The sequence below is a fragment of the Schistocerca americana genome, chromosome 7 (assembly GCF_021461395.2).
Source record: "Schistocerca americana isolate TAMUIC-IGC-003095 chromosome 7, iqSchAmer2.1, whole genome shotgun sequence".
In the NCBI taxonomy this organism is placed as follows: domain Eukaryota; kingdom Metazoa; phylum Arthropoda; class Insecta; order Orthoptera; family Acrididae; genus Schistocerca; species Schistocerca americana.
This window is the reverse complement of record NC_060125.1, coordinates 288,401,974-288,429,564: the sequence shown is the minus strand read 5'-3', so window position 1 is coordinate 288,429,564 and position 27,591 is coordinate 288,401,974. Positions and strand designations below refer to the sequence as shown.

Below are 27,591 nucleotides of genomic sequence, written 5' to 3'. Positions count from 1 at the left end.
CAAGTTCGAGTCTCGGTCGGGCACACAGTTTTAATCTGCCAGGAAGTTTCACTACTGAAATAGTTGCTGAATGAAATTAAGTTGTGTAGCAACTTCCAGGTGGTCAAGTCTTCCTTTTTTAAATCCTTGAAGATGAAGACCACTACCAACACAAAATATACCAACATTAATATTAAACTAAAACTGCAAAAATTGTTCGTATTTTCACCACAATTTCAAAATGCCCTTTTCCACTTGAAATTTTCCAGTATCCATGATGCCTGTGTAACAGGTGGTGGGTAATGGTCTTTGACTGAAACCAGTAGCAAATTGAAGAATACTTTCAGCAGCAGCTTAAGGTGTTACATGGTATCATTTCTACAGTATAAAATTATTTTACCATGTTTTGTGCTGAAGTGTATTTTGGAGTTCATCAATACTTATGTTAGCAAATAAAAAAATGATAAAGTCTGGTGGAAATCTCATCAAAGAGAGCCATGAAGATTCATCTGTTCTAACTTCTTGTACATCATTATTGTCCTGTAGATGATTCTCAAGAGCATACCAGATCAAGGCAGCCAACTAAATAATAGAGAAGTTAAGTTGGTTTTGTTGTAGTGGAATATATTAAGTAGCCCACAACGCTTGCCCGCGCGACTGCTACGGTCGCAGGTTCGAATCCTGCCTCAGGCATGGATGTGTGTGATGTCCTTAGGTTAGTTAGGTTTAAGTAGTTCTAAGTTCTAGGGCACTGATGACCACAGATGTTAAGTCCCATAGTGCTCAGACCCATTTGAACAATACTTGCAGCATCAACCTGAAGAGAGTCAAATATAGCAAGCCTGATCAGCATAACGCACATGGAACTTGTTTCATAAATATACTATGGAAAGTTCTCACAGAATATAAATAATTTAGGAGTAGAGGTAACAAACCTCCAAATAGTAGAGGCATTGAGTCTTTGACAGGCAAATAAACAAGACTGAAAATTCCGCTAACTTTATGAAGAATCCTACATCTTAAAAAAGTATTCACCCAAAAGCTAGCAAAGTTTTCAATCTTGTTTATGTGCCCGTCAACAGCTCAATGCCTCTGCTATTTGGTACATTGTTACTTTACTTATAACTCATTTATGAACTACTTCTGCAACATTAACTGATATTAATATTGGCATATTGTGTGCAGGTGGTGCTCCTCAGCTTGTAAGTATTTGAAAAAGGAAGACTTGACCACTTGGAAGTTAATGTACGACTTTATTTCACTCTACAACTAGTTTCAATTGTATTATGATAATCTGGTGAAAACTATGTCATACTAGTCAACTATGATGAGTGTATGATTCTTATAATGTTGAAAAATTGATGATAGAAGATGACAACAACTCATCAATATGGCTCAATTATGTTTGACTAGATGATGATAATGCTACGAAAGTTAACCAGTGAATGAAGTCTTAATGCTGCTTATGTGCAGACATGTGTGTCTTTACAGTATTAATATACTTACATGCACATAAAATGTTCAAGTTTCAAAATCTGCTCAACACCACTATGTGCCACAATGAGCACTGCATAGTGCAGGTGTGAAAACATTAAATATTAAATATTAATATATTCAGGACATGAAAAATAAGATGATGGGCTTAGGGAAAACCCCTTTTAATACAATATTTTACTTAGTCTCCACTGTAGCTAACAGCCCAAACTGCAGTCACCAATGAAGCACATACCTTTTGCACTTTTAGCCTATGTCCTCAGTTATTGGTTAGATGTATTCCATTCTGTGTCTTCCACTACAGATTTTACACTCTTCAGTTCCCTCTAGTACTATGGGGATTATTCCCTGATGTTTTAACATATGATCTACCATCCTGCACCACCTCCTTTTCATTGTTTTCCTTATGTTCTGTTCTCCACTGATTCTGCGAAGAACTTTCTCACTCCTTATCTTATCCATCCACCTAATTTTCAACATTCTTCTGTAGCACCACATCCCAGACACTTTCATTCTCCCCTGTTCCAGTTTTCCCACTGCCCGTGATTCACTACATATAATGCTGTGCTCCAAACCAAGTACTTTCTCAGACATTTCTTCCTCAAACCGAGGCCTATGTTTGATAACATTTAACTTCTCTTGGCCCGGAATGCTCTCTTTGCCTATGTTATACTGTTTTCATGCTCTCTTTGCTTTGTCCAAGGTAGCAGAATTCCTTAACTTCATCTACTTCGTGGTTACCTAATTTTGTGTTAGGCTTCATGCTATTCTCATTTCCGCTATTTCTCATTACTTTAGTCTTTATTTCTTGTTTATTCTCAATTCATATTCTGTACTCATTAGATTGTTTATCCCATTCAACAGCACTTTGAACCTTTATTTTTATTGCATCATTGCTTCTTATTTACAGACTGAAAAGTAGAAGTGAAACACATCCCCATCTCTCACCATTTTTAATCTCAGCACTTCGTTCTTGGCTTTCTGATATCATTGTTCCCTCTTGATTCTTGCACATATTGTACATTACCTGACATCCACTACAGCTACCTCCTCCTTTCCGCAGAATTTTGAACATCTTGCACCATTTTATGTCATAGACAGCTTTATCTAGGTTGACAAACTCTATGAGTATTTCTTCATTTATCTTCAGCTTTGTTTCCATCCTGAAGCACAATTTCATCCACCTGCCTCTCTCTTGCCTTTACCTTTCCTAAAGCAAAACTGATTGCCTTCCGACACATCCTCAGTTTTCTTTTCTATTCCTCTGTATATTATCCCTGTCAGCAACCTGCATGCATGGGCTGCTAAGCTGATTGCCGATAGTTTTCACACTTCTCTATACTCCAATTAAGAATTATATTTGCTCCCTAAAATTGTGTGCCTTCTTTTTCACTTTCTTACCACAATTACTGTTCTGTATTTATATCTGTTACAGGTTATGGAGACATTTTTGCAAACATATTAAGGCCTATGTTGAAGGTAGTATTATAGGAATTAGCCGAAATGTTATTTTGAAGGAACTGTTCATTCCAATTGTCTGCGATCACGAAAATGAGACTGGATGAACATTAATGAGTGACAGATGGTTACGCCACCTACTCACAGCTGTAATTAGTGTGGGAAGTACACTTAATGTGACTGTAAATTTCATTTAACTGAAATATCCTTTTTCTTCAAGCCTATAAATAAAGTTTGTACATTAATGTCTCAATGTCTCAGTAAGCAATTATTAACTCACAGCAATTGTTAATACTGGTGTGATGGCAGCTTATGGCACGATCCAGAAGAAACACTAACAAAAAACTTATACTCAATAACGTAATACGCCAATCATCAGTTAAACCTCTGCCTAATGCCAAACCACTGAAGAATCCAGATAAAAACAGACTTTTCGAAGGAGACAAGATAGCTTCAGCTGCTTTTACTGTACAAGCAGCAAGACCAGCAAACTCAACACCAAATTTTTTAATTAAGCCAATGATACAATACTAGTCAGGACATTTAATATCTGTAAAATTACTGTGAAAGAATAACAGGTTTTTGTATGAGCATCCCTATGTCTAGTAAGCCCATTAAAGGCTATCTTGTGTTTTAGACAAAGAGGAAGCTGTATTTAGCTTCATGACAACAATAACTGCCTAAATGTGACAGTTCTAAATACAAGGGACTTAAATTCAACTGCAATATAATATTCCAGGTCCAGAAATACTGCCATGTACCACAAGGAGACAGCAGCCTAAATTACTCACACTTCAGCCTTAGTGATCTTCTCATCTTGGGAACATTAGGCATTTCCCTAATTACAAAGTAGGCCCAGTCAGGTTTCAACTACGACTATTGTGAACAAGAAAGTGTTAACTTGTCAACTACAGCAATTTATGTGCCTACCACTGCACAGTGTGAGACAGTAAAAACCAAACAAAACAAAAAATGGTCAATGCAACATTTGATATCTGGACGTGAGCATTAGTCACAATGACAAATCAGAGCTGTTTTAAGATGACACAAATAATTCCTTTATAATCAAAAGTAAGCCATTTGTGAAGACAACAAAATGTATGTTTGAGAAGTGCCTTGCTTATGGCTACCACCTGCCACACAAACATACAAAACAGTTTCTTGATTACTTTCAGCTTTTTTCATTTTTTATGGAAGTAGCTCAGTGAACACTACCAAATAGTTCACTATAGAAATATTATCCAGCAAAGTGGAAGCTTTCCTTATTGTGAACATGTAGCTAACTAATAGAAACAAAAATTAATAGAAGTTTTTTATGAACATAATAAAACAATATCAGTATCACAGCATTCCCATCGTAACACAAGTTAGTGCCAAAACTACTTTTAAAGTAAGGCTATTTAATCATTGATAAGTACATAACTGAAGTGCTCTTAAGTTCTGGAAACATTCACAGTGGTCATCTTAAACAGGCTACAGATCAGTACTTACGTGTAATCTTCCATTTCATATGTATAAATAGGACAGGCAGCATAGCATTTGTTTTTGTATAGCACCAGGTGGTGGTCACAACTTGTGCAATGATCTGGCCGATCCTGACAACTACCACAATTTGGTTCACATGGTACACATGTGTTTTGTTCAGCATCTAAAATTGAAATGAGACTTCTGTACATCAAATTCCATTAAAAATAATGTCCAGTCATATTTCTCATTTTTCAGTGAAATTTTTTACACTAAACTTCCACATACAGATGTCACAACATAAAAAAGCAGTGAATGTGAACTGATAATTTGTTCTGTTTGTACAGCCTAATTAGCACTGATGCACAGTTGATGTAAAGTAAGTGACATGAAAACACAGATGCTACTTTCAAACATAGTATGTCTTCCACAAACTAACACAGTGTTGCATAAAAACCCAAACCACTTCTATTTTTACAAGTTATTTACACAATATGCGAACAGTCTGAGATAATGCCTCATTTACAACATGTTTCAAACTTCTGCATGGAGTAACAGTTAGGTCTGTTGTGTAATTCTAGGTCAGAAGATTAGTTGCTGTAAATACATTTTGACATACATATTATGTCATCCAGGGATAGCACAGGTAATTCATAGCTGCAGAATGAGCTTTGGCAGTCTCTTGCAGAAGGAAAGAGATTTCTAGTACAGAGATCATGAAAAATTCACGAATATGAAAGCAAAATTTTTAATATATATTTAAAATATTCTGTAGTCATACCATATTTCTTACTTTTCTGACATACATTCTGTGTGTTCAATGAAACTGCTCCAACAAACACTATATTCTCAATTTTAATTTTTGGAAGCAGTTCTCTTGCCTGCACAGATCTTTCCAGTGGCCATTTTCGATTCTAAAGAGTTGTTCAAAATGCACAGCTTTGTTTAAATATTTTCTGTCACAGTTAATGGTAATTTTCAAGTTTTGGCATGACTACATTGACTTATTTGTGTCAGCTTACGCTGGTGTAACCTTGCATTCAACATTTGTCTATTCCCACCCACACGAAAGATCCATGAAAGAATTATCTGTTTATCATCACATCACATTCTATTTTTCTTGAATTCAATACATGTCATTAACAGTGATAGTTAATTAAGGTCTTAACATGAACTGTAATTACAGTATTAACATTAACTATGTGTATCAGAAATGTAAGGCACACATTTCTGTTCATGGGACATCCATAATTGTTATTCACTTTCAATGGTAATTATTTCTAAAAAGGAAAGCACTACCTGCTTTCAGGACATAGTCCCATATTCAGGCGCATCTGCAAAATTTTTAAAATGACACAGTAATCCATTATTAGTGCTTTGCTGGTAATTGAGAGAGGTTAGCTTCCTCAGTGGTGGATGACAGTTTGTGGTTTCTTAGACCTGTTGTTGGTGGGTACATTAATCTACACTTAGACCATCAGGTGTCGTGAGCAGTCCACTCACTAACATTATGAGTACTTGGCCACTCCAGCCGGCATTTTAGCTTTGGGTTGTGCTCCATACTGGTCTCACAGATGAGGCACTAGAGGGCCACAAACTTTACTCAGGGGGTTACATTGTTTTCCTCACATACCTGCTGGTGCACAGTCTATATAACCCCTTTTCTGAGGAGTTTCAGTGTTTGAAAGACTGTCAATCTGTCTTCCTGCAGATCCACATGTGATGTGCCCTTAAGCCAGGACTGTTAAGTTTTGTAAGGGGGCATTCGGGATTTTGGGTCATTAATACCTTTTATAAATTTTATCCTGTTTATGGTGGTTTCAGTTCTAATTCGGGATATTTAGTCTTTCCTGTAGGTCTTTCTGTGCGAGAGGCTTTCTGGTAGACCCAGGACTGAAGAGAATATTCCCTTGCACATCATATACTCAGGAATGCACTATTTTAACATTTTAAGCTATTTTAACCTTAGTTATGTATCCTTTGTGGACTCATATTTTAATATGGGGATAGAGATTTCTCCTCCCCCCAATGCTCCACAGACATGAGGTACTTTCATCATGTTCCCATACTTTGACCTTAATCTAATCAAGCAAACCTATGACACAACTGTATGATAAATGTACACCCAGGACACAACTCTAAGCAATCTCCATGAGTTGACTGTGAGTAGTGATTGAACTGGGGGCTGTTTCGAGGGAAGAGACCAAACTGCTAGGTCATCGGTCTCATCGGTTTTTAGGGACGGACGGGGAAGGAAGTCGGCCGTGCCCTTTCAAAGGAACCATCCCGGCATTTGCCTGGAGCGATTTAGGGAAATCACGGAAAACCTAAATCAGGATGGCCAGACGCGGGATTGAACCGTTGTCCTCCCGAATGCGAGAGTGATTGAACTACCATGGAACAGGTTGACTACTCAATGCTCTGGGTGTACAGTAGGAGTCGATGCCATGATGCTTCACCTAACTCTTAAGTCAAAACCAGGTCTACGCAACACACCCCTACACAGCTGTGTCTTAATTCATTTGCTTATGAGTATAGTGTTTCCCTTACTTCTGAGGAAACTGAACAGCAATTCTCAAAGTGACTATGAATTTCATTTGTCCCACATGAAAAAATCCAGAACATTAACCTACATCTATTTGATACAATTAGGAAGTCAACAAACATCAAATCTAAATTTTCTTCTGCATAGTTTCCTCACCCTAACAGTTAATGCTTCATGTATTCAGCTTGGAGCACATCAAACATGCACAAGCATTCTTCAATATGGAGTAGATTTCAATGAAGACTTTACTGGATTTACAGTCTTCCATGCTGTTTAAATGCCGAGACTCAACAACAACCAATGCAACTGGTGATGTTGCCTTAGAAATAAACTGTACATTGAAGATATCTCTCTCTCTCTCTCTCTCTCTCTCTCTCTCTCTCTCTCTCTCTCTCTCTCTCTCTCTCTCTCAAATAATACAGGTAAGACACAACTTCCTGAATTTCCTTGGAACACTGACTGTACAGTACTCCTAACTACAACCTAAAACTTTGATACAAGAAAGAAGAAAAACATAGGATGATGTATATTTACCCATTATTTCACTGAAAATGGTGGTTACAATTATGTAAAAACAGTAACGTTCTATTCATATTAATTTGTCGAAAAACTCACTTTCATAATATCCCTCAGGGCACTGCTGTAGACAAATTGCAAGGTCAGTGACTCTTAAATGAGCAGGTGCACATGTAAGGCAGCTGTCTTGGCCAGCACCGGCACATGTTTCACAGGATTCATGACATGGCCAACAGATACCACCCTGACTAGGAAAACTGCGAGGTGGGCAACGACTAACACAGGTGCTGGAATAAATCATACAGAGCAATCAGAACAACAGTGTTTGGCACTAAGCACTTTAAATATCTTAAGTTATTAAATGCTACTATATTGTGAGATAATGCATTTATTCCCACACACTATTTCCACAGAGGAAATGAAATCGAACATCTGCACCTTTCAGAGGAGTTACTTAATGTTAGTGGTGCAATAACTACAAAGGCCACTTCAAATACATAAAAATTCAATTCAGACACTAACAAAGTATGTTTTGATTATATATAAAATCAAAGATGAGGTGACTTACCGAACGAAAGTGCTGGCAGGTCGATAGACACACAAACAAACACAAAGATACACACAAAATTCAAGCTTTCGCAACAAACTGTTGCCTCATCAGGAAAGAGGGAAGGAGAGGGGAAGACGAAAGGAAGTGGGTTTTAAGGGAGAGGGTAAGGAGTCATTCCAATCCCGGGAGTGGAAAGACTTACCTTAAGGGGAAAAAAGGACAGGTATACACTCGCACACACACACACATATGTCTGCTTGTGTCTGTATGTGTGGATGGATATACACACATACAGACACAAGCAGACATATGTGCGTGTGTGCGAGTGTATACCTGTCCTTTTTTCCCCCTAAGGTAAGTCTTTCCGCTCCCGGGATTGGAATGACTCCTTACCCTCTCCCTTAAAACCCACTTCCTTTCGTCTTCCCCTCTCCTTCCCTCTTTCCTGATGAGACAACAGTTTGTTGCGAAATCTTGAATTTTGTGTGTATGTTTGTGTTTGTTTGTGTGTCTATCGACCTGCCAGCGCTTTCGTTCGGTAAGTCACCTCATCTTTGATTTTATATATAATTTTTCCCACGTGGAATGTTTCCTTCTATTATAACGTATGTTTTGAAATTGACAGTCAACAAATTTTAAACAAATTGTCAGTTACCAAACTGGAAAACATTCTGTAACGCCACTACAGTCTGATCCTACTAGAATTTACATGTCACAGACCAGAAAAAATAAACAACAATGTATGTCAGGATGATTAGCCTGAGAGAAAAAGAGGAACAGTGAAAGGAATTGGTCTTTGCAAAGTAATGATCCTGCCAATCACCTGAGGTAATTTATGGGAAGGACAGAAAATTTAAATCATTAACACACACTTTTTAATGATTGGAACTATGCTTCTTCCAAATTTGAAGGAAAGGGAGATTAGTGTGTAACATGCCATTTGTGATGAAGACATTAGAGATGGAGCACAAGCTCACAGTAGAGAAGGATCGGAATAAAATAGTCTGTATCCTTTTCAAAGGAACAACCCTGACCATTGGCATACACAGAAATTTACCTGTGTGAAGGGGGACAGACTTAAAAAATTGCAAAATTATATGTAAACTGGTTGATCAGTTGTAAGACATGTTATGCCACTAAAACTAAATTTTATAGGTGACACAAATATATTATAACACCCCAGAGAATTGATGGTTTTTCATAATTTTTGGAAGTGTATGATAATTCTGTAATGAAAAAAAAGTTTGTAATCTCGATTCCAGGGGAGGAGAGGGCTGGGGCAGCAACCAAATGCCCCCTATTGCCACGTTTAAAGCCACCCCGACCACCACCATCCAGTTTCCTTGCTGACTGCAGATGCCTAAGATTCTTATAGTTGTCTCAAGTCAGAAAGTGAGTTAGCAAAATCACAGTAAACCTAAATCTGAATGGCTGAAAAGGCACTTCAACTGCCATCCTCTACATCTACATGCAAATCACATTTAAGTGCCTGGCAGAGGGTTCATCGAACCTGGCAGAGGGTTCATCGAACAACCTTCACAATTCTCTATTATTCCAATCTCATATAGCTCCGATTTCCCTTATTTTATCATGGTGATTGTTTCTCCCGATGTAGGTCAGTGTCAACAAAATATTTTCGCATTCAGAGGAGAAAGTTGGCGATTGGAATTCCGTGAGAAGATTCCATCGCAATGAAAAGTGCCTTTCTTTTAGTGATGTCCAGCCCAAATCCTGTATCATTTCTGTGACACTCTCTCCGATATTTTTCGATAATACAAAACGTGCTGCCCTTCTTTGAACTTTTTCTACGTACTCCGTCAGTCCTATCTGGTAAGGATACCACACCACGCAGCTGAATTTAAAGGACGACGCACAACCGCAGTGTAGACTGTCTCCTTAGTAGATCTGTTACATTTTCTAAGTGTCCTGCCAATAAAACACAGTCTTTGGTTAGACTTCCCCACAACATTTTCTATGTGTTGCGTCCAATTTAAGTTGTTTGTAATTGTAATACATAGGTATCAAGCTTTTAGATTAGACTGATTTATCATGTAATCGAAGTTCAACGAGTTCCTTTTAGCACTCATGTGGATGACCTCACACTTTTCGTTATTTAGAGTCAACTACCAATTTTCGACCCATTCAGGTATCTTTTCTAAATCATTTTGCAATTTGTTTTAATCTTCTGACGACTTTATTAGTCGCATAACGGCAGCTTCATCTGCTAACAACCCAAGACAGCTGCTCAGATTGTCTCCCAAATCATTTATATAGATAAGGAACAGCAAAGGGCCTATAACACTACCTTGGAGAACGCCAGAAATCACTTCTGTTTTACTCAGTGACATCCCATCAATTACTATGACCTGTGACCTCTCTGACAGGAAACCACAAATCCAGTCACATAACTGAGATGGTATTCCACAAGCACACAATTGTGTGGTACAGTGTCAAAAGCCTTCCAGAAATCCAGAATCATTCTGAAATCCCTTGTCAATAGCACTCCACACTTGATGAGAATAAAGAGCTGGTTGCGTTCCACAGGACTAACGTTTTCTAAATCCATGATGACTGTGTGTCAATAGACCGTTTTCTTCAAGGTAATTCATAATGTTTGAACACAATATATGTTCCAAAATCCTGTTGCATATCGACATTAATGATACGGACCTGTAATTTAGTGGATTACTCCTACCACCTTTGTTGAATATTGGTGTGACCTGTGCAACTTTCCAGTCTTTGGGTATGGATCTTTTGTCGAGCGAACGGTAGTATATGATTGTTAAGTATGGAGCTAATGCATCAGCATACTCTGAAAGGAACCTAACTGGTATACAGCCTGGACCAGAAGATTTGCTTTTATTAATTGATTTTAAGTTGCTTCACTACTATGAGGATATTTACTTCTAGATTACTCATGTTGGCAGCTATTCTTGATTCAAATTCTGGAATATTTACTTTGTGTTCTTTTGTGAAGGCATTTCGCAAGGCTGTGTTTAGTAACTCTGCTTTGGCAGTACTGTCTTTGATAGTATCTCCATTGCTATCACGCAGAGAAGGCATTGATTGTTTCTTGCCACTAACATAGTTCTGTAAAAGATTGCCAATCTTGGGGATTTTGCGACTGTTTAAATCTGGCATGTTTGTTTCATTGTTTCTGCAACAGGGTTCTAACCTGTTTCGCGTACCAAGGAGGATCAGCTCCGCCATTTGTTAATTTATTTGGTATAAATGCAAGTCAGTTGTATTATCACTACACCATCTCACTCAGTCCTAACTGTGAGTATAATGTATCACCTTGCTAGATGGATGTTTAGCTTTATATTTCCCTCCTGCCACGGCTTTCTTGTGCATCTCGCAGGTTACCCTCTCCCTCTCTGCACCTCTCCATGCCTCCGCCCCTCCCTCCCAATTTCCAATTTGTACAAAAGCTTTTTATTTTCAGTTTAGCGCTTCAAATAGTATAGTTTATAATGACCAAGATCCCCGATAGACTTATCATGCTTGCAAGATCAAACTAGTTTGTTACATTGATAGTTTCTTATATGAGAAACATAAAAAATTGCGCAAAAAAATAAATGGAAGAAGGGGAAAACAAGGACTTACTTGTCCAGTTTATAATGTTTGCATGCAATGCACTGTGTAGGTCCCTTTCCGTAACAGCCTTGTGAGTCACACTCTGGATCACACGTATGCAACACCTTCAAACTACCTGCAATGCTGCTACTATCTTTTTCATATGTTACTTGCACTGCATTATCTGGAATCTCATCACCTTCAAGTGGAGCTACTGATGCTTCTGGGTTGCTTCCTGAAATAATAATAAAAATAAATATTATTATTCAAACATAGTTCTAGAACATGAAATCAAACTTCCCTATTTAGAAGTCCATAGCTTTGATAATTATCACTTTTTGTTTTGTATGGTTGGGATTTCATGGGTTAAGTTCAGTGCAAGAAACTCAACACACTGAAAATTGTGTTTCCCTATCAACTAATTTTGTTCTTTCTGGATAAATGGATGTTACATTTTTTGACAATGAAACTTCAAGTACTGCATGTAAAGCACTGAATGGACCAAACTCTTCTTTCAGTTTCAGAGTCTTTTAAGAGTCCAGTGCATTCTTCAATATATTTAAGGCCATTAGTGTACTATGTAATACCTGATACACTGTAGATGTTGGGAAAATTTTGAAAGCCTGGATTGAAGCCATTGAAGTAGTCATCAGCAGGAGACCCGGTTGGTTGAGAGTCTGGGAAGATGTAGGAGTTTTGTGACGCAGTAGCCTGAGAAACTGGAATACCAGGTGCACTACCCAGTCGTAAACTTTGTCGTAAGCGGATGGGATTTGTTGCTGTACCATAGAAAATCAACTGCCACTTCTTCAAGATGCCTGAAACAAACAAAAAATAGTAAACTGTATTAGCCAATATCTGCACTTAAAATTTATAATTATTTACTGCCACTTTCACATATCAGAATTCAACATTCACATGCTGCCACAAAACACCTGGCACCCAATTCTGATCCGCTGGGAAATTCATTTTTACACATGTTAGAAACAAATTTTAAAGCAGGTGACAGAGGAAATGAGTATAGCACATAAAGGACTGCAACAATATACAACCTTTTCTATCAAATTGCAAGACAAATTTGAAGCTTTAATGATCTGAATGTAAAAGGAAGTACCTGGTTGGTTGACTCGCCGATTTCCACCATTAATAATTTCAAGAGTCCAGCGGCCATCTGCCTTTTCCCCCCAGAAATGGACACTAAGGAATGGCCAGTCATCAAAATTGGAACTGACAACATCTCTTGGACGTTCAAAGAGTAGTGTAGATGTAGTTCCCATTGGTGAAGTAAGAAGAATACGCAGGTTACCACGAGGGAAGAAACGGAGAGACACTTTGCACTGCACATGTTCCAGGAAACGAACCTCATTTAGTGTCTTACTGCAACCATCCACGTCCATTTGCACTTGCAGGGTTGAACCTGGTGCTGGATCAATCGGCCTAAAATATAAAAATGCAACAGACATGTTTTTAGTATGATAAAACAAAAGCATTGAGCAAGACTAAGTAATTTATTAAATACGAATTTCTAATATAAAACATTTTTGGTGCATAGACTCCCAATTTACATTACACAATTAAAACACTGTGACTCGTTTTGGTTGTGTATAAAGACCAACTTCATATCATTCAAATCATAAAAACAAGCTGACCACTTGCTGGTGAAAGACAAAGGTCCCGAGTCTGAGTCTTGGCCCAGCACACAGTTTTAATCTGCCAGAAAGATTCATATCAGCGCACACATTCCACTGCAGAGTGAAAATTTCATATTGGGAACATCCCACAGGCTGTGGATAAGCTTTATCTCCAAAATATCCTGTCTTCAAGAGTGCTAGTCTAGCAGATTCGCAGGAGAGCTTCTGTGAAGTATGGAAGGTGGGAGATGGGGCTCTTGGGGAAGTAAAGCTGTGAGGACAGGTCATGAGTCATGCTTGGGTAGATAAGTGGGTAGAGCACTCACCCACAAGAGGCAAAGGGCCGAAGTTTGAGTTTCGGTCCTGCACACAATTTTAATCTGCCAGGATGTTTCAAGTTGAATAGGCACTAAAAAACACTGTTGAGTAGCAACAGTCATGCAGTGGCATGCATTCATATTATGGGCCTCAAGACTAGGACAGTGTACTGTTAAAAGCATCACTGAGAGTGAGCCAAGTTTTAAAGCATAATGTCACAAGATGGTGGTGGTTTACAACCAGGCTCACTCTAGATTATGTTTTCAACAGCATACTGTCCTCATCTTGTTGGCTGCATGTCATTGCATGCCTGTTGCTAATCGATGACATTTTTCAATGCATAATGAACTCATTTTTATGATTTGAATATGATGGTTGTGCACAACTGAAACTAGTCATCACGTTCTAATTGTATAATGTAAACTGAGTTGTAGGCAGTTTTTTCATTAAAAAATTTTTTCAATTAATTAGTTATGCAAATTCTTAACAGATGAATGGAAAAACTGGTAGAAGCTGACCTCGGGGAAGATCAATTTGGATTCCGCAGAAATATTGGAACACGTGAAGCAATAGTGACCCTACTTATCTTAGAAGTTAGATTAAGAAAAGGCAAACCTACGTTTATAGCATTTGTAGACTCAGAGAAAGCTATCGACAATGTTGACTGGAATACTCTCTTTCAAATTCTGAAGGTGGCAGGGGTAAAATACAGGGAGCGAAAGGCTATTTACAATTTGTACAGAAACCAGATGGCTGTTATAAGAGTCGAGGGGCATGAAAGGAAAGCAGTGGTTGGGAATGGAGTGAGACAGGGTTGTAGCCACTCCCCAATGTTATTCAATCTCTATATTGAGCAAGCAGTACAGGAAACAAAAAAAAATTGTAGTAGGTATTAAAATCCATGGAGAAGAAATAAAAACTTTGAGGTTCGCTGATGACATTGTAATTCTGTCAGAGACAGCAAAGGACTTGGAAGAGCAGTTGAATGGAACGCACAGTGTCATGAAAGGAGGGTATAAGATGAACAGCAACAAAAGCAAAACGAGGATAATGGAATGTAGTCGAATTAAATCGGGTGATGCTGAGGGTATTAGGTTAGGAAATGAGACACTTAAAGTAGTAAAGGAGTTTTGCTATTTAGGGAGTAAAATAACTGATGATGGTCGAAGTAGAGAGGATATAAAATGTAGACTGGCAATGGCAAGGAAAGCGTTTCTGCAGAAGAAAAATTTGTTAAAATCGAGTATAGATTTAAATGTCAGGAAGTCGTTTCTGAAAGTATTTGTATGGAGTGTAGCCATGTATGGAAGTGAAACGCCGACAGTAAATAGTTTGGACAAGAAGAGAATAGAAGCTTTCGAAATGTGGTGCTACAGAAGAATGCTGAAGATTAGATGGGTAGATCACATAACTAATGAAGTATTGAATAGAATTGGGGAGAAGAGGAGTTTGTGGCACAACTTGACAAAAAGAAGGGACCGGTTAGTAGGACATGTTCTGAGGCATCAAGGGATCACAAATTTAGCATTGGAGGGCAGCGTGGAGGGCAAAAATCGTAGAGTGAGACCAAGAGATGAATACACTAAGCAGATTCAAAAGGATGTAGGCTACAGTACGTACTGGGAGATGAAGCAGCTTGCACAAGATAGAGTACCATGGAGAACTGCATCCAACCAGTCTCAGGACTGAAGACCACAACAACAACAACAACAACAACAGCAACAACAAATTACTGTAAGCCCACTATCTCCTTCATGATGAAGTCATGGTTCACCACGAAGTTTAAATACTTGTAATATTGAAAGCTATCGTACAGCGATATTTGTCACTCTACTAGTAAAGGGTCTTTTTCTTATCAAGCTGCATCATAATTACCAGGATGCAGGCAAGTCTATATTGTTAGTAGGCCCTATACCTTTTATTTTACCAAGCAGACCCATTTAACTTATGTGTAATGACCACACAAATAATACCAGGGTATACATTTTCATGGCACACTCCAGTTATTTCTCTTGATTCATATCTGTGATACTAAATTGAGGACAGAATACCAAGATTGTGACAACTATGTATCATGAGGCTATAAATTAAGACCAATGCCTTATAAAATTAGTTTTACAACACATATCGTCCTCTAAATAAGTGGTAAGCCACTGTCTTATCACAGCAGATAATTTGCACTTACCGCTCTTCATTTATCTCATGTGATTTGCAGATGTGCTGTGGAGGAACATTAGTCCACTGCTCTGCAAAGCTAACCATGGCAGCTGCATCCATCAACCCATACCCAAACTTGTGACTCACTGGAAAACATTGAGAGATATTGAAGTTGTGTTGGTAAAAAGAAAATAAATGTCACATGTTAACAATTCATCAAATATTGAATCAATTACAAAAAAAGAAATTAATGACATGAAAGAATTACCATACATTCTTTCTAATCAGAAATAAAGTACATATTTCATCAATCTGTAAAGTTTGCCATAAAAAGCAGCCTTGTGGTGCTAACCTTTCCGTTTCACTCCATTAATTATCCAGCCCGATTCCTTTTCTAATGGCCCTGATCGTGATGATAACACTACAAGGTACTGCATGTCTCTCCATGTAAGGTCAGGATTAGCCTCCAGTGCTAAAGCTGCAATGCCAGCTGCCAGTGGTGCAGAGGCTGATGTACCTGTGGAAATAAATTAATTATACATGTGCCTTCATACAGCCAAAAATACAATTCCTGCCTGTAAACCACATGAAAACTAAATGTATTTGCTACATCAGAAATTAATACTTCATTATTACTACAAGCCCTACGCCAGTCTTAACTACACCCTTTCATTAGCTTCAAAAATTAACACCATTCATCTCTTTCTTTTGATCTTCATTCAAAATATAAAAATTAACATAATATATTCACCTGTGTGTTCCACAGTGCATATATGATCTGGCCTTAGTTTACCATCCATGTCAACAGTTGCAACACTCTTGTCATGACCAGGTGTACCAGAACTGTAGGTAGTGGCTAATGTTGAAGAACACTCCTCTAAATACCATGGCTTGTACCTAAAAATGCAAAATACACTAAAATGAACAAAATCATGGTTTTATTTTTACAGCATTTGAACAAAATACACATACAAAATTGAGCATTGCAAAGAACTTTGTGTTCCATAGGTGGAGCTAAGGAGTAAACAGTCCACTTCAACTAGTGTAGGGCTTGATCTTGCAAATCATGATTGATTAACACGTATTTTTCTATCCCAATTATTTCGCATCTTGTTAAAGATCTAAAATTAATTTACATTAACAACACATTTGTTACAAACAAAAAAATTGTTAACAGTTTCTTCTATCTGCTTGTAAAAAAAACATGCAATGAAGTTTTTGATATGAAATATGGTGATGCAATACAGTCTCATACAAACTGTAACTCATGGTGAATTTTGAAGACTAGCAGCCTGAGAGAATAATCAGAATTATTTTTTATTCAGGAAATATTCAATAATGAAAATCAGTCCACTGTTAGCAGGACTCACCCTCCTTGTGTTGCGCTAGAGATGGAGAGAGTGAATATTGAGTTCGTATAACCATCACAGTTGCAGGAATCAGTGTGTCTTCCTCCATTTCCAGAGGCCCAAACGAAAATTGAGCCTTTTCCTTTCCGTCCCTAAAAACCAAATCAGTTGAGAATATAAAATTATACTGTATTTGATCAACTATGGACTACTGCCGACCTCAATGGATAATTTATAACAATGGTGGAAATTCGTGGATTGAAAAATATGTACAATAACGGAAAGGCATCCATTGCCTACAAAGGACTGACGTGTGGTGCACAGAAACATGTAATAGAAAACAGATAATATCAGCTTTTGAGCTCTTGTACTTGGCCTAATGAGAGCACATACATCACACTCAAAACCACCGAGGCAACAAAACATGCACACACTCGCAGTAGCAGTGAGACTGATAGTCAATATTAGTTATCAAAAGCACTTGCATGGGTAGATGGAGATGGGGAGGGAGTCAAGAAGGATGCACGAGGCAAGGAAGTAGTAGTAGCAGGGTAGTGTGAAATGGTCTTTCATCTGATGCCTCAATGGCTGCACAACAAGACTGAACAGGTTCAGAGGGTAGAGCACATAACAGATGGAAATAGGGAGAAGGGGAGTGGATAAAATGTGAAAAAGGTGATGGTGATAACAGATGGGGGGGAGGAGGGGAAAAAAGGGGGGGAGAGAGGAGGGGGAAAAGTGGGGAGAGAGGAGGGGGTAAAAGGGGGAAGGAGAGAAGAGGGGAAAAAGGGGGAAGGAGAGAGGAGGGGGAAAAAGGGGGGAGAGAGAGAGAGGAGGGGGAAAAGGGGGGAGAGAGAGAGAGGAGGGGGAAAAGGGGGGAGAGAGAGAGGAGGGGGGAAAAGGGGGGAGAGAGAGGAGGGGGGAAAGGGGGGGGAGAGAGGAGGGGGGAAAAGGGGGGAGAGAGGAGGGGGAAAAGGGGGGAGAGAGGAGGGGGGAAAAGGGGGGAGAGAGAGGAGGGGGGAAAGGGGGGGAGAGAGAGGAGGGGGGAAAAGGGGGGAGAGAGAGGAGGGGGAAAAAGGGGGGGAGAGAGAGGAGGGGGAAAAAGGAGAGAGAGGAGGGGAAAATGGGGGATATGTGTGTGAAAAAAGGGATGAGGAGAGGAGGGGGGAAGAAGGGAGATGGAGTGGGGGAGAGAGGGGGAGGGGGAGAGAGAGAGAGAGAGAGAGAGAGAGAGAGAGAGAGAGAGAGAGAGAGAGAGAGAGAGAGAGAGAGAGAGAACAATCTTGATGGGAAAGAAGTTGTGTGGGCAGAAGATGGAAGGAAAACATTAAGGTGAGGCAGTGGAAAATAAGTTAGCATGGATTTAGGCCAAGGGGGATTGCAAGAGTATGGGTTATGATGAGACAGAATTCGTAACCTTGAGTTCTGAGTAACAATTGCTGGCAGATAGTATCCAAATGGGATGGCTAGTGAAGCAGCTATTGTGGTGCACAGCATGTTCAGCAAGTGCACACTCATGTCTGCAGCTTGACAGTGGCCATTCACGCATATGGATAATCTGTTACTTGTCATGCCCACAGGAAATGTTGTACAGTTAGCACATTATAGCTGCTACATAACGTGGCTGCTTTCACATGTGGCCCTGCTTTTTGTTGGGTAGGAGATGCCTGCAACTGGATTGCGGTAGGAGCTGGTGGGTGGTTGAATGAGACAGGAGTTGCACCTGGGTCAACCACAAGGGATACAAGACAGAGCAGAATTGGGGTAGGAATAGGTAAGACATTCTGTAGCTTGGGTGGGTGCCGCAACACTACTTTAGGTGATGTGGGTAGGATTTTTGGTATATCATCCCCCATTTCAAAGCACAACCAAAGATAGTCAAATCCCTGATGAAGGATGTGGTTGAGCATTTCAAGATCAGAGTGATACTGGTTGATTACTGTCAGAGGAGTTAATGGCAGAGGAGATTTGTTTATGGATGAACTGGGTGAGATATTGTTTGTCAATAAAGGTCCTGGTAAGGTTATAAGTGTATTTCAAGACCACCTGCTCTCCACCACAAATGCAGCAGCCACAGGTGGCAATGCTGTACGGAAGAGACTTCTTGAGATGGGCTGGTACTGTGGAGGTACTGATTGTGGTTGACTGGGAACACCCAGCTATAGATGCTTTCAGCTCAAAAAGACTTCTCACAAGAACTAACAAACTACTGATTATCTATCAAGGAGGAACATAGCTTACAACAGGTTAAAAGTAGTGGTGCATATTTGAGCATGCATGTTATGTTTCATTGTAAAACTTTTCATTATTAACGTAATTCTAGTCTTGACAGCAAGAATATACTTAAGAGCGACTTAAGTGTGATCTTGATTGATTGCAGAATACCCAGTAATGAGATACCCGAGGCAGGTGGGTCTCAAGAATCAAGATATTGATAGCATGCATTATTAGGAAAAAATTACAGTTACTCTGAAGAACCAACTAAACATATACATGATGCTACACACATTAGAAATAGATAACTGAATACAGCATAATTTTTGTCACTAAAGATAAATAACGAATACCTAATGCCAAACAAAATTTATGCTGAGCTGGGAACTGAACCCAGATTTCTTGGTTATCATGAATTGTCATCTTAATAAGTTAGGCTACCTGTGCACCTTTCCGGTCCAAACTTTAGACTTTTGCTGTCATTTGTATTTACTCCTCTCACTTCCAAATAAAAACTTGTCTGTCTCCATAGCAGAATAGGACCACCAGTGAAACAGTATGGATGGTGATAATTTATCTGACCACATGGCATATTATACAGACTGTGTCAAATTCACTGGTACCAAATGGGTGGAACTGATGAAGATCACTGAATCAAATGCAATGGCATTATATAATGTTAGTGAAGTATGCTGCTCACAGCAAGCAGGAGATTGAGATTTGAGTTCCTGTCTGGCACAAATTTTCACTGGTCATGACACACACTTATACTCATTACAGTGGGGTTCAGGATTTTGTGGGTGATGAGTGTGGCTGACTCTCACTGATAAATGCAACTGTTTGCTGTAGAGTATTGAATGTCATGACTAGAGCCAACAGCAGCATAGGGTCCCCAGGAGACCAGAATGGTTTCTTAAATGGAACTGTTTGGTGAATAATGAGCATTCCCGGACACTGGCTGATGTGGAGAAAGGAAGGAACCTGCTACCTTGCTGAGAAAATGGTGGAATGAATAACTCACAGTAGATGCTTAGTCATAACCTGAGCAAATATCATGATGGAAAAGGAAATATCTGTGCATACCTCTTCAGTAGGGTAATCCATGGCATGAAAGTATCACACCACATAAAAGTAAAATACATTCAGTGTTTTAGTGTTTTGCTGTGGACTCACACTTCCTTTTCACAGATGATGATGCCTGTAATCAGAAAACTGTCTGCACTGGTGACAAATATGGAACATGAGGTGCTGGGAAGTGGGCACACTGCTTACAGACCTGTTTGGTGGCAATTAATTCTTATTAATACACAGTATTGTTGGAAGTGTATGTCCATTGTTGTTATAGCTCTATAGCTGTTGTTGCATCTCTTAAGATTTCTTTTAGTATTACAAAATGAAAGTAATAAAGTTTTCTGAATGTTAACGTAGTTCCTGTACAGCTAAATAACCATGATCACAAAATCTTCAAGATTGCCTTTAGTGGTTACTCACACTGGTCACACCATAGATGAAAGCCCTCCTAGCAAGTGGTCCCGGGCCGTCCACTGTCTTGCCATCATCCTCTGGACCCCATGAGGCACTGTACACATCCACATGGTCAGGGTTCAAACCCAAAGCCCGAGCCTCCACTGCGTCATTCACCGTTCCATCCAACATACGTACACCTGCAAGCATATAGTTTCATCATTATAATATTACACCTCCTGATAAGCATGTAGATGCAAAAGCATTTTGCACAAATCTCCTGTGTCACTTGGGAACTATGAAGAGATGAACTGCAATTAATGAAAGACACTTAACTTTTACACTAGTGGAAAAGTCCATGATAAATTATCATAATGATTTACATAAGGTAAAGCAAAAGTTGAAATATGTTTCTTAGTGCAAATGGGAGTCTGAGCTTGTTGATGATGCAGTATCATCAATGTCAGTTTCCAGGTAAATGCCTCAATTTACCCCAACTTCTAAGGACGACTTAAGGTGTTCATAATAAAGTTTTCTTGTTCTGTGGTGAAATACCAACTGTCTTTTAAAAAGAAGGAAGGAAATAAATCTGTTTAGTGTCATCCATTTTACAAAATTCTGTGTAGGAGTTGAGAACATTCACCACCGTCCAACTGTGAGAACTTTCGGGTTAGTATTTGTGTTATGGCTTTAATTTATAAATGAAAATATTTTTCTTTTTACTAAGGGGGAATGGTACTGGTCACACCATGACAGTAAGGAAAGAACCATGGCACCTCCCTATTTATGGAAACAGAAATTCTGTTATTTTCAATACTCCAGTTACAACTTCAGAATATTTTCATGGTGAAGTTTGACTTTCTAATTTTTATAATTAATGACTCAAAGTACTAAAACATACTTTAGCATATAAGGGATCAAGATTTGGTAACACACAGTATTTACATGTTTTCATGTTTCTAGTTCAACCACTATGATATTCTAGACAACACAAACAATTTGAATTATCGTAAAATCATTTTCAAAGTTAAAGATCTAGGTTTAATTATTTTGTATAACTACATTCCACAGTTTTTATTTTAGTCATAACTTCTCATGGTCAAAAATTTTGCATATTAAAAATTTCATCTTTCAGTCACGTTTCCACCAGGAATGTTGCCAGAACTGCACCTAGAGCCCTAAATATCTTTATTTTTTGAATATGTTTAAGAGAGACAAGAGACAAGGAAACTACCATAATCAAAGCATATAACTGGTAAAAAAAAAAATCACAGGAGTTGTCAACCCTCTGGAAGACTGAACTAGTCACAGTAAAAAGAAGAAGAAGAAGAAGAAGAACGAACTGTTATTTCCACTGTCCAGTTCAACCACACACAAAGATGTCTTTCAAGTTGAGACTTCTTACAAAATTAATTCCAGATAACCATGTCATAATGCTGTTGTCTACTAAGAACAGTCTCTTTTCATTTGCTTTAACTTTTTAATTGTAAGCACTAGGGGTGCCACAAGGCAAATTATATCATGAAAATCTCAACACCTCTGACATGTCTACAATGACATGTATACTCATATTTTGATACAGTGAATCTGTCTAACACTGCACCATCTCAAGTCTCAGGTACTGACATTTCATCAATCTAAACATGTTAACATATAGCCTTCAACAATAGCTTGTACATACTTCTATTTAACTCTTTAAGTAAGAGCCGTGCAAAATGTTGTCTTCCAGTAAGCTTTGATGCCACCATTAGCCATGAAGCTTTCGTGTGCTAATCTCTAGTAACAACCATAAGTGTATGTTCAGTTGTTCATTCCTACCACATTCAGGAAGAGCCATCTGCCAAGAAACATTATGGCCTATCAATAATGATTGAAAATTCAAAACTGGTTTAATCAACAAATAAAAATTGTGTTACCCTTGAGTGACACAAACTTTACAGTCAAATTAGAGCAACTGAAGAGAGGTCATACTGTGACTGAAAAGAGAAATTTCAGGTAGTTCACGACTTTTCTCCAAATGTTTTTTCACTGTCCACACTACAAAGCGCACACCAAAAATAAAAACCCACTCAGGAACTTTATGAAATTCTCAAGCTACAAGAATATTTCAACAGAATGAAGATTCATGCAAGCAGGCAAAATAGTGAAAAATATTTGCTGTATTTATGGAAGCATTTTATTAACTGCCTGAAATTCACGAAATTAAAAAGGCAAACTGGAAATAATATAACTAAACTTTAAATCCAATATTTTACTTCCATGTTCACTATATTTTCAGCTACGAGAGTTGTCCAGTCATTAGTGGCTTTTATGTGGTAATCAGTTTTATGACTGGTTTTATGTGATCTCTCTCTCAAACACAACAACGGTAGGAGGAGGAAAAGGAGAGAGATTCTTCTCTCAACACAACAACGAGAGGAGGAGGAAAAAGAGGGGGAGAGATTCTCTCTCAACCCAAAACAAACAACGGAGGAGGAGGAAAAAGAGAGAGATCTCTCTCATCAACAACAACCGGAGGAGAGGAAAAAGAGAGAGATATGTTCCTCTCCTCATCAATGTTGCGGAGAACCGCCTCATTTCTTACCGGATCAGTCTGCCTGATTTTCAGTGTCCTACTATAGCACCCCATCTGCATCTACATCTACATACATACTCTACTAGGTATTCCATTCTTTATTCTTGTACAAGGGCGTGCTGAGACGTAACGCCTCCAAATTTTTTATGTGCAAACTCTAAAAGCATTTGAAATAAAACAAACGCTGTTAATATTCTATAACCTTTTTCTTCTTGTCTACATATTTATTTCTTAACATAGTCATCCGGGCAACTAACATATTTCTGTCAACCAGAGACCAGTTTGTTCATATTGTCACTGCAGAATGTTTGACTTTGTTGACGGTGAGACAGCTTCACCTCTGCTTGCAATGCTTCATCAAGCGAAGTTGTAGAAGGTGGTCTTTAAGTTCTGAAAACAGACGAAAATCAGATGGCACTCAGTCGCAATTGTATGGAGGATGATAGGTGACAGTGAACCCAAGCCTTCGGATTATTGCAGGGGTCACAGCGCTCGTGTGGGGTCTGGCATTGCCAGACTGAAGGAGAGGATGCTCCATGCAAGGACGAACTATTCGAATTTCAAGCACACTGTTCCTCAAGCACCAAAATACGAGGGTTGACTGTAAAGTAATGCCTCCACCTCCGTAACTCTTCAACGGTTGGCAGCACTGGTATGTGGCAGGTACTGGCTTGTTCCGTAGCCTCTTCTCTACAGCTCCAGTTGGTGGGAAGCCTTAGCACCGAACGGTTTAAATGGTTGTGTTTTTACAGTGTAAAGTATGGAACCCTGCGCAGACGGTCGGTCAATCCGATTAAAGCAGCGTGCAGTCACTGTATTCTTGACAGCAGATAGTGTCAGCCCAAAGTAGACACATCACAGAATGAAAGCAGTTTATGGTGATTGTGCTGATGCGAGTACTGTGCGTCGTTGGGCAAGTATGTTTACAGATGTTGAGGTGGGAAGATCTGACCTGCGTGGCAAAGAGTTGGACGTCCTGTGGTAGCAACCACCGAGTTTCACAAGCAACATGGTGACATATTGATTCAGTACGATCGTCGTATCACTCAGAGAGAAATTGTAAGCACAATCGGCATTTCACAAGAAAGTGTGGGTCACATTATTGCTGTGCTTGGCTGTAGGAAGATTTGAGCACTATGGGTATCCAGGATGCTGACTCCTGAAATGAAAGAGCACAGACTTGAAATTTGCCAGTAACTCCTCTAGCATTACCATATGAGAATGAAGGTGACGCCTTTCTCCATTCAACTGTGACAGGAGACGAAACGTGGGTATACCATTACGACCCGGAGACGAAACGTTAGTCAATGGAATATCAGCACAAAGACTCGCCCCCAGAAAAAGAAATTCAAGACGAAGCCCACAGTGTTCTCGACGCAGATAGTGTAATCCATGTTGATTTCCTTGAGCGTGGAGCAAAAAACTCAAGAGCCTTACAACACGACACTGCAAACTCTGAAACGACGGTTAAAAAGGGTCCGAAAGGAAAAGGGAACTGTTTTCCTGCAGCATGACTATGCCAAACCACACACTTCACGTGCAACCACGGCAGAGCTTCGGAGACTGAATCTCACCACCGTACGGCATCCTCCATACAGTCCAGATTTAGCACCGTCTGAGTTGCATCTGTTCCCGATAATGAAAGACGATCTGCACGAACATCATTATGCTCCTGATGAAGACGTTACGAGAACTGTGAGATTGTGGTTGCAGACACAGGGTGTCGGCTTCTTCCTTGACAGCTTCAGAAAACTTGTTCATCGTTGGCAGAAATGTATCCAATTGGCTGGTGATTATGTGGAAAAGTGAATAATGGTAATTAAAGATCAGATTCTAAGGATTATTTCTGCTTTTGATTTATTAAAACATTCCCTTCCCAACCCAATTAACGAAGGTGTAGGCATTACTTTTCATTCAACCCTCGTAGTTACGTTACACGCTGCTATGTTACACGCCAGAATTCGTAGCGGCAGAGGGCAGACGATGTATGGTCACACACAATGAAGTTGTGGAATATTAAAAAACGTTTGCTTTATTTAACAGGCTGTAAGAGTTTTCATCTGAAATATTCGGCGGCATTACTGCTCAGCACGTCCTCTTACATTACTCGTGTTTCCCTACAGCTTAAACCCATTTTTCCAAGAATTTCGAGCATGTTGCACAATTTTAGTGTGGCACACGTGTTATAGGTCGACAAATCGTATGAACCGTAACTTGATTTTTCTTAAATCTTGCTTCCATTACTAACCACAACTTCAGGTGTGCCCCTCTATTCGCCTTTACCTTTCCTAAAGCCATACTGATCTTCATGCAACAGCTACTACATCTTCTTTTCCATTCTTTTGCACATTATTCTTGTCAGCAAGTTGGATCAGTGGTTACTTATGCCTTTATACACAGGTTCTTCTCGTCCACTTTTCCATACCCCTTTCTCCCCCCGCGATATGCTTCCCTCTATCATCATCTATGACAACTACGACCACTGAGGTGCTATTGACACACCTACTGATAATGCCCTTTTTACTTCTGCGAGAAAGGAATTCCTCCTTTGAATTTATTTAAGCTGAAGTGTTTTATGACAAAAGTTGGAATGTAGTAGCAGACAATAAGTATCATAAAATTAAGTACAACGCGACGCAAAATGTAAGTTGGAGACCAGTGAACTTAGAAACACACACAGCAGCATCTGGAGTTACATGGCAACGTTACGGCCGATGTGCTCGTGTCCACCCGTCTTCGGAGCAAGACGCCTCCAAACTCTGTTAAAAGTGACGGCGGGGCTGTAAGAATTTCGTAATGAGATTTGCGTCCTGTCCCCTTGCAGCTGAGACTCCCTTATTGAATCTGCGCGCATCTCTTCGGCAGCGCAGGCCGTGTGCCCAGTTATTGGTTCCCTGTCGAGCGTACCTTATGCAGGAGCAGCCATATTTTGTTTGCAAATTCTTGGAAAAGAAATTTTCCAATATCGGCCGGCGGCGACGGTTGCCCCTGGGACTTCTCGTGGTCCACGCGTGAAAGCCCACATCCGCAGCAGGTAGTCTCAGCGCTGAGGTCTCGACGGACTCTCTTGGACGACACCGCTAGTCTTCATCTTATTGTTCCCACCTAGTTTCTGCACAGCTAAGTCCAACAATGAAACAATCTACGGATCCGCTATTACTTAACAAGGAGACATTAAGGACTGATGGAAACTCCCTCTTCGATATTCTTGATATTTAAAGGATTTGAGAGGGGGGTGGAGAGAAGAGAGAGAAAGGGAGGGAGGGAGGGGAGAGGGAGAGGGAGGGAGAGGGAGAGGGAGAGGGAGAGGGAGAGGGGGAGAGAGAGAGAGAGAGAGAGAGAGAGAGAGAGAGAGAGAGGGGGGGGGGGGGGAGGGAGAGAGGGGGAGGGAGAGAGGGGAGATGGAGGGGGAGAGAGAGAGAGAGGGGAGATGGAGGGGGGGGGGAGAGAGAGAAAGAGAGAGAGAGAGAGAGAGAGAGATATCAGCAAATTGCAGTTTTATTTTTTTTATTGTGATCCAGACTATTAGAATTTCTTGCACAGATAAGTATGTTGAAAATTGGAAGATTTCCTTCCTCTGTTAAGTAAAAAACATTTTTAGCTAATTAACGAAGTCCACCGTAGCTGAATGCTTAGTGTGGAAGTCTAAAATTTGTAAAGTTGTTGGGTCGATTCTTGTTGATATCAACTTTATTTAATTGAATTCCATTTTTATTAACAAATGCAAATGTTATTCAACAAAAACTAAATCATTTTTAATAAAATAACATCTCTAATTTCATAACTGATCAGATGAAAAGAAATTAAAATTTGAAAGGAGTGCGAAGTACCTTAGTATGAGATTTTCTTTTTTTCCCCTGACCTTTAGCCAGCATCTTCACGGGGCGGCGTGTTACTTATTGGATCTGGCAATTTTAGTGGTAGTGTGTTGCTGGATGCCCCCCCCCCCCCCCCCCCCACCTCACGGAACATAATTTGTGAAAACGATGGAAGAACCGTGGGCTCTGCTGACGATTGACAGCCCTATTAAGCTATGAAACGTATTTGCAAACTGCGAATACTATTGTACACCGGCTCTACGATTTACTACTAACATGTGAAAATTTGTGCCGGACCGCTTTACGTGAGCATTCACCTTAAACAGATTTAGCTATCCGTGCGCGACTCACGGCCAGAGCCAAACTTCCATATCCTACTGTCTACGTCCTATAGTGCTCGCATACAAATCGTTTGATTGCCGTACAGGGAAAGACACTGTTTTTGCTCGTCAGATTGCCATGTTTTGGCATGAAACACAGTAG

The 27,591-nt window shown here is 39.5% G+C and overlaps 1 protein-coding gene across 1 annotated transcript in view; it reads right to left on the bottom strand.

The window, feature by feature from the left end:
- The window catches only part of LOC124623198 (furin-like protease 2), a gene marked incomplete in the record, with an annotated part of 451,053 nt that overhangs the window by 25,467 nt on the left and 397,995 nt on the right, over positions 1 to 27,591 (bottom strand). The window contains 10 exon segments of the mRNA XM_047149009.1: positions 4,423 to 4,579; positions 7,556 to 7,743; positions 11,613 to 11,817; positions 12,170 to 12,400; positions 12,697 to 13,019; positions 15,717 to 15,834; positions 16,041 to 16,205; positions 16,440 to 16,585; positions 17,059 to 17,189; positions 20,743 to 20,915. Of these exon segments, the coding sequence (XP_047004965.1) occupies positions 4,423 to 4,579; positions 7,556 to 7,743; positions 11,613 to 11,817; positions 12,170 to 12,400; positions 12,697 to 13,019; positions 15,717 to 15,834; positions 16,041 to 16,205; positions 16,440 to 16,585; positions 17,059 to 17,189; positions 20,743 to 20,915 (1,837 nt within the window).